Below are 12904 nucleotides of genomic sequence, written 5' to 3'. Positions count from 1 at the left end.
CTGTATGCTCTCAGTAGCAATTTAAATATCTGTATGATTTTATGCACCCAGAATTTTTCAGTGAATGATAACCAAGCATCAATTATGGTAGCATTTTGAGAAATGATATAATGTTTAATAAATGCTGGTTTGTGACTTCATTCTTCCTTCCTCCAAAACCACTCCCTTTTGTCTTAAAAATCAAGGTACTATAAAAGAATAATAAAATAAAGCAAGAAGTGTTGAGCAAATGAATAAAACTATGTAGCTTGTCAGTCTGCATAAAATAAAACATGGTAGGCAAAATGGTAATGTCAGAAGAAAATAGATTTTTCTCAGCACAGAGCTGCTGTTACAAAAACTGGATGCAAAAGTTTTTTGTGTATCTTAGGGAGATAAGAGTTACGTTGCAAGTTCAGTTCTGCTCAGCTAACTTGATTTCTACCAGAAATGCATCTGCCAGCTAAGGGAACAAGCTTTCTCTTTCCAAGAAAATGTAATAGTTTGGTTTCACGTGCTGCTCTAGGCTCCCAACATTAAGAGCAATGCCAGCATTCAAACACTCTTGGCTTATGTTTCTAGCCTTTTACTGCAAAATAATGCAAGAAGCCAGCAGCTGCTTTTGTCTCCCAAACTACTTGTTTAGTGTGTCTTTGTTCGAAACCCCATCCAACTGGCAAGTCCACACAACGCTTCTAAGCCTCCCCTAAACCCAAGGCTGGGCTGATGCATCCTCAATAAACCCAGCAGCTACAGGTATGTGCTGTCATTCAGAAAGTTGTATTAGAGCTGTGATGTGAAATGCCACTTTGACAGCACCGTAAGGAGTCTATTTCAGTGGCTGAAACAGTTCCTTCGCCACCTCTTACAGGGCTAATTATGGTTACAGGTGGAGGCTAGGCAGTGACCTGGGTTACTGATTATTTTGTTTAATTATAATTATTTTATGGTAAAAAAAAAAAACTGCATACAAGGAATAGACCTTAAAAATTTCATGCTAGTGTATTACATGTCTGGGAAAGAACTATACTTGTCCTGGAGAGAACAAGAGATGACCTACTTCTGATCACATAGCAAAAAGTACTTTTGCCAATTGCTTAAGAAGTCCCTCAGCACTGCTTACCACCAGTATCCCAGAGTCACAACAGTAATACCCCCTACACAGGGGAAAACCTTTTTTCTCAAGTTAATGAAAAGAAATACAAAATACCTCTCTTGCTTGCCATTTCAGTGGCTACACCTTCGCCTCGCTTAAATCAACTTAATCCCGAGACCAATACATTTATTAGTTGTTGGAAAAATCCATCACGCATCTTCACATCTGACAAATGTTTGAGCAGCTCAGTGTACAAGAATCATGTTTAGACACAGCAACAGAAGAAAATTACAACGTAGTGTAAAACCCATCCAATCCTTGATTATTCTGATAATATAACAGACTTGTCCACTGGTGTTTGGTTTGTTTGTGGTTTTTTTTCCTTACCTCAATAATTTTGTCTTGAATTTGCAGGCCTTCTGCTTTGTCTGCAGGTCCATTTTCCAAGATCTTTGACACATAAATTCCCTCAGCAGATTCCTCCTGATTTTTCTGTACCAGGAAACAGGGAAGTTGTGAAAAAGGCCACATTAGCACAAGAAATGAGATGATGATAAAATGAGCAGCAATGAAAAATGCAAATCCACCTGAAACATGCGACTTGCTTTTCTAGCTAAGAATTCAGCTCCTTGAGATTTTTTTTTAAACTTACTTAACATAAACTAGTCATAAATCAAAAGGACAAAATTCACGAACTATTCCAGGATTTTTTGTAAGATTAACCATTTACTTCTGGTTATTTTAGTCTACATGAGACTTGGGGCGCAACGGTAGTCAGATATTTAAAGCAGACCTCAAACTTCACAGCAGACAGTGACTAGTATGTAAATTCACAGAAGAAGATGTTAATAAAAATGGATGCACAAGTGTTTCTCTCAGGAGGGAAAGGGCTCCTGCAGTACTGCTGCTTGCAAAATTTTTTCTGCATTTGAAAATAAAGTTCCAAGGAACACAGTTATATTCGTTAGCTGGTGTGTAACAGTGATAGGATTTGGTTGTGATTCATTAACCTCATAAATCCTGTTCACATGGGAGACTGAGAACTTGCTCAACCGTGAAATCCATACAGATCAGCTGTGGACAAAAGGAAAACCCACTTCCCGTTGATCTCTACACATTGCTAAGAACAACTCACATGAAGATCAAATTTAAAGCAAGTAAGTTATCTATAACAGCTGGAATGATGTACCTAATGTTGTTGCACATGCTAAGATTAGTTCATTTCATTGCATTATAGTTTAATATATATTTTTTTAAGTACAGTTTTAAATCACTGTTAATGAGGTAATACTGCCAAGCAGACACTGCCTACTTATTTTTAACTATTTATACAAACAATATCCTCTATAGCAATAAATGAAGGAATCTTTTTCCAGATTGTTTATTCTTTGGATAGCAGTTTATATAATGCTTATTTTCCTTCTGTGACTCGTGAATCCCTGACCAACAGCGTGATTCATATGTGTACAGGTTTCTAGGTCCTATACACTCATGGGGAAAATGTTTTATAGTTTTTTTCTGTTAAGAAAATGATAAAGACGTAACAGAAAATGGAGCCACTGTAAAACATGCTTTACAGTATGTGGCAACTGGCCCATGGAGACTCAGCTCAGGTAGATTTCAGGTTAACAAATATTTGTTCAAGGCCATGTTAGTCAGACTATGGTTTCATAAACTCCTCATATTTTTTTTGTCACAGAGGCTCATAGGTGTCAGCTAAGAAGCAAAAGGGAAACTTATTAACAGTTCCAGAAATATTTTCAAATTATGAACAGACTTCCACTGAGTTCCCATGTAAGCAGTGAGAAACGAAACTCTTATAAAAGAGGCATGATAGCCATTAACTAAAATGCATGAAGAACAAGATTTAATTTAGTATTTTTCTTAAGAAAAGGCTACCCGCATAAAATTGCATTTTTTTTTCCATAATAAATAATTACCATAAAAAGTTTCACTGGCTTCTTCAAGAGTAATCATAGCATCATTTCAGTTGCAAGAGACCCTCAGGATCATCAAGTCCAACCATAACCTAACTCTAGCACTAAACCATGCCCCTAAGAACCTTGTCTAAACGCCTTTTAAACACCTTCAAGGATGGTGACTCCACTGCCTCCCTGGGCAGCCTGTTCCAATGCCTGACAACCCTTTCCATGAAGAATTTTTTCCTAATATCCAATCTAAACCTTCTCTGGCACAACTTGAGGCCATTTCCTTTTGTCCTATCACTTGCTACTTGGGAGAAGAGACCAACACCCTCCATTCTACAACCTCCTTTCAGGTAGTTGTAGACAGTGATAAGGTTTTTCAGGTAGTTGTAGACAGTGATACGGTCTCCCCTCAGCCTCCTTTTCTCCAGGCTAAACAGCCCCAGTTCCCTCAGCTGCTTCTCATCACATTTGTGCTCCAGACCCTCCACCAGGTTTGTCACCCTCCTCTGCACTCTGTCTAATACCTCAACGTATGACCCAGTATTAAAATGGTTATTTCACTCTGGCATGTGGTCCGTGGTGGTAGCACTTGCTGGTACTCACCAGTTCTGACAAAAAAACACAGCACGTGGCACACCGAGCTCTGGCCCCTTGTCACACAGCCCACAGGCTGTGCAGCAGTGACTGGAGGGGAGCTGTGGAGATGACGGGTTTACCCAACCTGTAGCTTGGTCTGTGGGTGACTGCAGGAGCCCCAAGCTGTGCCTGCAGCACACACCTTCCTCCAGCCCAGCTTTGCCATGGTATCCTCAGGTGGGGGGACAACCTCCGAAGCCTGCTCTGTGGGACCGCCTTCCCAGCCAGCCGAAGCTGGGGCCCAGGACAAAAGCAGCCTTGCTCCATTAGAATAATGAATCACCTCCCAGAAACACACACTTACATGAAATTACTCCTTTCCTAACAAAACAGAACACAAGCTTGTGGTGAATCATTCCTTTCCTCTCCTCCTCCATCCAGGTAGAAGGTGAATGGTGGGGAAGCCTATTATGGACTGAAATGAAACACAGCCAATGGAAAGTACATGTGTACATTCTTCAAGTTACCAGGAGTCTCCACCTGCTTTCCAATGGGAAAAACCTGCATTATACTTACAAAACACAAATAACATGTAGTGAAGGAACATGTTCCCACATAGATGACTAATACAATTATGCCACTGCTCTGCTCTTCTGCTGCAAGAGCCAACGCTTCACACATGGGCACTTTTTCCCTGAACAACCTGAATGTACAGATCACCATGAACTCTTTTTGTCTTGTTACCAAGCAATTCCTGTTCCAGTGTTTAAGTTTTTGAGCAGCGTCAACTCAATGTTTTTTTCTTGTTGTATCCTTCGGCTCCAGATATGTTGAACGAGGCCTTATACTGATGTCTGGGAACTGCCAAATATCTATGGTATACACATTTATCACAATGAGAACAAAACAGAAATTCCAACTTAAACATCAAAGACTCAAGAATCCCTGAGACCCAGTTCTGCCTCATGGCTCCACCAGCTTCTCCATCCCGAACTATCAGTGTAAATGGAAGACCATGACCATTTACCCCAGGTTCCAGTACAAGTTGGGGAATGACCTATTAGAGAGCAGTGTAGGGGAAAGGGACCTGGGGGTCCTGGTGGACAGCAGGATGACCATGAGCCAGCACTGTGCCCTTGTGGCCAAGAAGGCCAATGGCATCCTGGGGTGTATTGGAAGGGGGGTGGTTAGCAGGTCAAGAGAGGTTCTCCTCCCCTTCTACTGTGCCCTGGTGAGACACATCTGGAATATTGTGTCCGGTTCTGGGCCCCTCAGTTCCAGAAGGACAGGGAGCTGCTGGAGAGAGTCCAGCTCAGGGCAACGAAGATGATTAAGGGAGTGGAGCTATCTCCCTTATGAGGAAAGACTGAGGGAGCTGGGTCTCTTTAGCTTGGAGGAGACTGAGGGGTGACCTTATTAATGTTTACAAATATATAAAGGGTGAGTGTCACGAGGACGGAGCCAGGCTCCTCTCATGGACAGCCAATGGTAGGACAAGGGGTAATGGGTTCAAACTGGAACACAAGAGGTTCCACTTAAATTTGAAAAGAAACTTCTTCTCAGTGAGGGTGGCAGACACTGGAACAGGCTGCCCAGGGGGGTTGTGGAGTCTCCTTCTCTGGACACATTCAAAACCCGCCTGGACACATTCCTGTGTAACCTCATCTAGGTGTTCCTGCTCCAGCAGGGGGATTGGACTAGATGATCTTTTAAGGTCCCTTCCAATCCCTAACATTCTGTGATTTCCTTCTCTCCGGTCAGCAGTTCTCTCCACGAACAGTGCTATGAACCGGCGTATAATTATCATTTACTCCTTAAAATTCCAGAATATGTATTCAACAAGCCTAACAGTTCGTAATAGAAAAAAGTGTTCCAGTATGCACTGTCAGCATGTGAGTACTTCAGAGATACTCAGCTGCCATCCCAAGAAAGCTGAACACCACGTTCCCTTTTCCCTGCAGTTTTCCTACAGCTGTAAATAGCAGAAGTAACACTGCAATTCAAACTAAAGATTGTCTGGACTTTGTAACTGGTATACTCCGAATATGGATATAATCAAAGCACATGTATTTTATCTTGTTGTCTCATCCTTCCACTAGAAAATCTTAAAAACTCTTGCTTTGGATTTACAGCACCAACATTTGATAACTGCTGGTCTTCATATTAACCCACAGGAAACAGTAATTGTGCAGCACAGACAGTGAACTTCTTAGGCTAATGGGAACAGACTTTTTGGCACCACTAAATATAGCTTTAGAGCAGAAGATTGCCAAACTAATATACAGGGTCCCATTCCCCTCCTCAATAATAGTAGGAGGGTACAGTTCTCCCACTTAACAAGAACCTGATCAGTGCATAATTATTACCAACCCTTTTAAATCAACCACTAATTTTCCAGTTTAACAGGTTTCTTTACCCTTCACATGTAATGACAGTCCTGATTAATACTTTTGGAAGGATGAAGTGAAAAAAAAAAAAAGAGCACATATTCTTACACATATTCAGGGGGGTAATGTTTCTTATGCATATTCCATGGTTTCCAATGAAACTTCTAAACCTAGACTGATGAGTCTAGATTGATATAAGATACAAGATCGATGAAAACTCTGTTTCAGTTCCCAAAGAAACATAGAAAGCAGGCATGTGAGAGCAGGACATGTGCTTAAACTATCTGAGCTGTGGAAGCAAATTTTCATCTCTCCTTTAAATGAAAAAAAAAAAAAAAAAAAAAAAAGAAGTAAGCTGCTTCCAAAAATTCCAATGGCTTAATCCTGCAACAATGACTCTTACAAGTAGTCCCAGAGAATGGAAATAGAACAGTTTGCATGAATACGTATTACTCACATGGGAACTGAGTGCAAATCAGCCTGAAGTTTTAAAGGAAAAATAATGGAAACACCTTTCCTGTGTTAAGGGATTTCATTCTCTAACACCTCCAAATGAGAATAATTCAATTCTCACAAGATCGTGTCTTCAAAACAATTACTCCAATCACACCTGATAATATATAGTTTTTCTATCCATGCAGCTGATTCCATACCTACTGTTGTCAAAAGTAACTCTTTTATTATTTATGGTATATATAATAACAGAAAGTATGGTCAAAATAACCTGCAATTACTTTTCTCATTACCTGATTGGGTCGTCCTCCTATAATATTGAATCCCAAAGTATCATTTTCTCGGTGTAGCATGATTGTTACTGGTTTTGGTTCTCCTCCCTAAGAAGCAAGAGGTGAAATATTATTAAAGAACACAGTCACAAAACTCAGATCTTAAGTGAAAGCACTAATATACATATGCTTCAGCTAAAAATCTTTTGTAAGATAAGGCTTAAAGGAAAATGAGGCTGAAAAAGATAACAAAAGGCTTTGCACCGGGTAAAAAAAAAAAAAAAAGGAGGAAATGTCATGCACCACTGAAAAGTAACAGGTAACACCTGATTATCTTCAGGGCTGACCAGAAAAAAAGTGCAGGCTTTTGGTGGAAGCACCACTGAAAAAAAGTCAGAGCTCCAAAAATCTGGAAGTTTCTAAAAAAAATAATATCCCTATGTGTGCCAACATTTCAGACATTAAACATATAGGTTAAAATACACAACACTCTAATGTTCAGACCCCAAAGTCATATTAGTACACATTTCATAGCAACTTTCAGGGATGATAAACACAGAAAATGAAACCAAGCTCTTCATCCCCACCTTTCACTTCTCTCCCAAAAAGAAAAAATGCAAAACCATGACTGAAAAAAGTAATTTTTTCTAAACAAGGTTTAAAACATAAAGCAAACATGATTCAAAACCAGTGACGGAGTCGAAGTTAAAAAATAAAAAGAGAAAGAAACATTTTCCTTCAGTGGAACAGCAAATGATTAAAAAAAAAAAAAAAGCAAAAATATTTGGAGGCTTTAGTACTGCAAGTTAGGTTAGTTAGGTTATTTTACCTTGTTCATATATGATAATAGTTACGTTTCAGGAGCCATAATCCCCACAAAAAAACCCTGGTATTCCTCCAGCACAGTTACATGTTTGTGTTTGCCAGTCTCTATAAATTAGCTAATTAACATAAATTTGACACTTAAATAAGTTATACCTTTCTAAACATTCAAAACATAACACTTAACACTGAAGCCCATGTTTTATTAATTGTGACAGTGAAATGTTTTACTGCCGCGTGATGCATTTCATTTTAATGAAGTACATTTTTACTTTCTCGATAGTTTTTCTCCACCACCCTGGTCTCACCCGTCGGAGCGGTTCCCGGACAGCAGCACCTACCGGCAGCGCTCACGAACGGCAGATGCTCCGCGGCTGCCTGGGGGGAGCGACGCCTCCCGCCGCTCCACACACCGCCTGCCCACTCCTGCCGGAAACCCCAAATTTCCCTCCTCCCTTCTACAGCCTCTGCTTCTCTCGCACACCCCACACTCCTTAACAGCCACTGCTGACCCCCTTCATGTGACCTTATCCCGCCTGTCAAGAGATGAAGCAGATGTATGAGCGCACCTCCCAGAGCCAGCAGCCTAAACCTCATAGATTAGCTAGCCAAACAAAATCAGAAAAAAACAAACAAAAAAAAACACAAAAAACCAAAAACAAACAAACAAAAAACAAACCACAGTAAATACTCAAGTCTCCAAACACAAAACTTCTCAATTCCACGAAGACCCATGTTTCCAGGCATGCAGGTGTCCTGCGAACAGTGTCCCCTTTCCAATTTCCCGTGCAGTGGTCAGATGCCCAGCACACCACATTGGTTCAGGAGCGAGTTTGGCTGCTCAGACCTTTTCCACTTGGGATTTTGCTTCCCGAGTGTCCGTGAAGATTTGGGTAAAAAGAAAAATTCTTTCCATTAAAACAATCCTCACCACGGCTGCTACCAGCAGTGACAGCCTTTCACAGCCATCTTCCAGCCCGGCGTTAACGCTCCTAAAAATCAAGCCCCACTATGGTGAGTTCAGCCAGTTCACCGGTGTTCTCGGATGGTTTACTCAGCCTAAAGGAAGCAAGTCGCTATTTGAGCAATGTCATCAGACCTAAGAAAAGAGCAAAGCACTGCACTGGTCTCTGCTATCAACTGTGTCAACTGTTACTCCATTCTACCAAACGAGAGAGACTTTGCCGTCCTTTCACCATCGTTTCCAAAGTTTACAATAATATTATGCTCCAGATTTTTAAGAAAACTTCTCAGCTGCTCAAATAAAAGTTAAAAGGCAGTTCCGTGTCCCTGAGTTTCTGTCAGTCCCAGCTTGAGCAAGCTGAACACCAACAGCAGCCGGGTCCCAGCGCGGCGGGAGGCGTGATGCGGGCACCCTGTCCGGAGGAACCGGGACCCGTTCGCCGGCTGCGAAACGCTCTCCCGTCCCGCCCGGTCCCCCTCCTCTCCGGCCAAGCAAGAAACAAGCCGCGCCCGGCCACCGCCGCTACCAGGCACCGCGGGTCTCATCACCGCCCGCGTTTTAGGCCACCGAAGGGCGCCGAAATAGAGAACGACAAGAAGCGCGTCCCCTGTCAGAGCTGGTGGCTCCATCTCCCCGGGGACAGCGACGGACGGGCAGAAGTGGCTCGCACCGTGCCGAGGATGCGCGGGGTGATCGGTCTGGGTCCCGGTGCGGACTTGGGGATGACTGCTGGCCCCCAGGGTACACCGCTCGCACCACCACCTCGGCCGGTCCCTCTCCAGTCGGGCAGGGCGAAAGCAGGTTCGGGGAGAGCATCACTGGAGGGGCGCAGGCCGGGGCGTGCTGCTTTGCTACTCTCTGCGGCCACACTCACCTTGCCGGGCTGGCTGCCCGCCAGGTCCCGGGTGATGCTGCTGATGTGGCTCATGTACTGGCCGAACTTCGCCTGGTACCGTCGCGCCGTCAGCTGCACCTCGCTCTGCAGCGCCGAGAGCTGCGCCAGCAGCGACTTCTCCCTCCTGCTGCAGCGCAGGGCCTCCCTCTTCAGCTCGGGACCCGGCTCCGGGCTGCTGCCACCCCGCAGCGCCCGCAAGCAGCGGTGCCCAGCGCCCGGCGCCGGCCGCCGCGGCTGCCCCGCGGAGCCGCCCCCCGAGCGACCGGGGGAGCGCCCCCCCTGCGGCTGCGGCTCGGCGGAGCCGGTCGGCGGCGGCGGCCCGTAGCGGCACGCCGCGAGGTGGGCAGGCAGCTCTCGTAGCCGCACGGTGCGGCCGCAGCCCCGCGGGCTGTAGTCGCACTTGACCTCCAGCTTCTGGACGAGGCTGCGGAGGGGCAGGACGGGACGCAGCTCGGCGGCCGCCAGCGGCTGGCAGCGCAGCGGGCAGCGCCGCCGCCGCGCCGCCCAGGGCAGCAGGCAGCCGGCGCAGAAGACGTGCCCGCACGGAGTGGACAGCGGCTCCTCCAGCACCCGCCCGCACAGCTTGCACTGCAGCTCCGCCGCCACCGGCGCCGCGAAGCGCGACGGGTCGAAGCCCATGGCGCGGCCGGGGACCGCCAAACTTTCGGCGCCGCGGCCCCGGCGCGGCCCCGGCCCGGCCCCGGCGGCGCTGGAGGCGCTCCCGGCGGGCGGGCGGTGGCGAGGGGCGGGCGGAGGAGCGGGGCCGCGCCGGGGGAGGCGGGCGGCAGCGCCGAGCTGGAGTTCCCAGCAGCTCCCCCCCACCTTCCTGCATTAAGTCCCGCTCCCCGGCGCTACCGCCCCACGCCCAGCCCCGGCACCACCTCCGCCCTCCCGGGGCATCCTCGCTACGCGGCGGGGCGATGGGGCGAGACGCGGGGATCTGCCGCGCCCCGGGCTGCCGCCACCCGCCCCAGCCTGCGCCCACCGCCCTCCTCCGTGCAGCCACTATTCCGGAGGCCGAGCTGTGTCCCCGGCAGGTCACTCGAGGTGGGTCGTGGGGGGTAGGAAGATGACAGCCTGCAAAGCAGCGAGTCGCTTAGGGTCTTCTACTCCTTATCCGTGCCGGGAAATAACGCACTCGTGCGAGTACGCCTATTTCATCTGTTACTAAAAGGCTTGCTCCTCTTTTGTGCTCCTGTTTTGGGATATCCAGCTGAAGCCCCCAATACTAATGCTCTCTTTGTTGCCGCACCCCCCAAAAAATACAGTCGGAATACCAAAATTGCTTGTAGAGCCCCCTTAAACAACAGCATATGTATAAACAACAGTTTCATTTTTAGAAAAGCTAAAACATAGCAAAATCTGGAAACACATAGTTAGGATCAATAGTCAGCCTGGATTCTACCCCTTCATTGCTGCACAACCCACAACACACACTGAAACATGAAACCCCTAACACATTCCCCACATAACTTGGCTATTGAAAACATAGGGCCAGATTGCTGCCCCCCAGCCCTATGGAAAACCTCCCATAGGAGACGGGGCAGGAGTCCTCCAAGGGGTTTCTTCAGTGGCCTCCTTCACATGTCCCTTTTGGAAAGGATGCCATGTTTGGCCTGTGGAGACCCAGATCACAGGATATGTTCTGGACTGAGGACTCCTGAGGCAGAGACAGGGTGTTTCCTTACCAGTTCTGCAAATCCTGTCTCAAACTCTGAATCTCACGAGCATCCCTCCAGGAAAGCCATCAGAGCTCTTGAGACCCACTAATGAATGGTTCTTTTCCATGACTAAGAAGAAAACATGGTGACAACGCAACAGATACATCTCTTTTTCCCAAAGGAAAACTGTGAACATACCTGCTCCTAGAACCGTAACTGGGACCATGGACCTCGGTTACGTCTACCTATAATGTGCTTAACAGAAGTTTCTCAGCAGTTTTAAACATTAGCAATTGTCAATGCCTCACCTCTACAGATCCAAATATTACTGAGAGGCACCAGCAACCTACCATTTCTCACTTGCCACACAGAAACCCACAGTTTCAGTTGGATTACCATGGCTGTAAAATAAATAAACAGATGAACTGCACCATCAAGTAGTCCCTCAGCTTGGAGAAAATGCATTATGATGCATTATGCAATATTTCGTTGCAGATCTAAATCACATTCTCTCTCTCACACACACACACAAAAAGGCAATCAACCACAGAAAGTAACTAATTATGCTATTCTTACTGATTTTTTATCATCTGGCATTTCCACTGATTTTAATTGCTTTGCTCATAGGGTCAGAATCAGTGTCATTCTGAATGTTATAGAAAATGATTAAAAAATAGTGCTCTCCTCATTTGTCTTTGCATTTAATTATTCATTTGCATTCGCTATTTGTCTATAACATCTCTTCTGTCCACATGTCCAGATGTATTTTCTTTACCTCCTTACATGTGGCCTAGAACCTTAGGTGTGAACTCAGTAACATCTACACCTATATATTAAACTGAACAAAGAATGGGCCCAAACAGAGCAACATGATCATTAAGCTGGTAATGCCTCTGTTAATCTGCTGGGGTGACACTTTGGGCTGTGGGCCCTTCCAGGGTCCCAGGTGCATTTTGATCACCAGTATGAATGGGATGATGTAGCCAGGTTTGAGCTTCAAAGCCTTTAGATTTCTTCTAAATTAGGTGACTGATTGTTTGATTAATTGATTGATTGATTGATTAATTTATTAAACAAAGGTTTAGGAATCCCATGATAGGCATACTTTTAAAAAATTCCTGAACTTTCTGGCCCACCTTGGACATTGGTGAAATGTTAGTGCAGTGGCAAAATGGTTCCAAGTGGTTGTGCCTTTTCTCTGTTCCTTCTGGAGTAAGAAACTATCTTTATTTGCCAAGATGTCAGCATGGGTTTATATCAAAAGTAATTTTCCAGTGCAGGAACCTGTAATACAGACAAATGTACAAAACTCATCTAAAGGTAACAGCTGTGTGCATACCAGACCTCCTCAGAAATGGGTACACATGAACAAATCCATACGAACATTACCAATGTGTTTACATGGGATTATTCATACCATTGGTCCCACTAGGTCCTATGTTACCAGGAAATGAAAAACACAATCCTCATACTTTCCTAAATTGTGCTTAGGAAGACAACAGAATTATAACCTTGTTTTCTCATCTGAAGTCTCAGCACCTAGAGTGCCAGGTTTTACACAGCCACTCCAGCCATGGCTTCACTGCGATGGTCAAAGAGGGAAATGCAGATTTAGTGAGGCGGGAGAGGCTGAGGAGCACAGGAACAGCAGTACCCTCTGGAACTTTGCCCAGACCTGCAACAGCGCCGTACAGCTCCACCACTTGCATCGGGACTATGGATGAAATAAATGTTGTGCAGTGGCTTGTGTCTGCAACAGCTTCCACCAAATTCCCTTTTGCTCTACCTGGCAAAGCAGCAAAAGTCATTTGAAACAGGAAAGCACTTGCTTGCTCAGTCACACATAGCTAGACACACACACACACACACAC

The 12904-nt window shown here is 45.4% G+C and overlaps 1 protein-coding gene across 1 annotated transcript in view; it reads right to left on the bottom strand.

Moving 5' to 3' along the window:
* PDZRN4 (PDZ domain containing ring finger 4) overlaps positions 1-10473 on the bottom strand; it is a 253113-nt gene extending 242640 nt beyond the window's left edge. Inside the window, exons 1-3 of the mRNA XM_082043513.1 lie at positions 9352-10473; positions 6713-6799; positions 1463-1567 (exon numbers count right to left, since the gene is read on the bottom strand). Coding sequence (XP_081899639.1) covers positions 1463-1567; positions 6713-6799; positions 9352-10011 — 852 coding nt within the window. The 5' untranslated portion in view covers positions 10012-10473. The remainder of the gene's footprint in view (positions 1-1462; positions 1568-6712; positions 6800-9351) is intronic.
* Between the last annotated feature and the right edge of the window lie 2431 nt (positions 10474-12904).

The sequence above is a fragment of the Streptopelia decaocto genome (assembly GCF_964273445.1).
Source record: "Streptopelia decaocto genome assembly, chromosome: 1".
Lineage (NCBI taxonomy): Eukaryota > Metazoa > Chordata > Aves > Columbiformes > Columbidae > Streptopelia > Streptopelia decaocto.
This window is presented reverse-complemented; position numbering and strand designations above follow the sequence as displayed.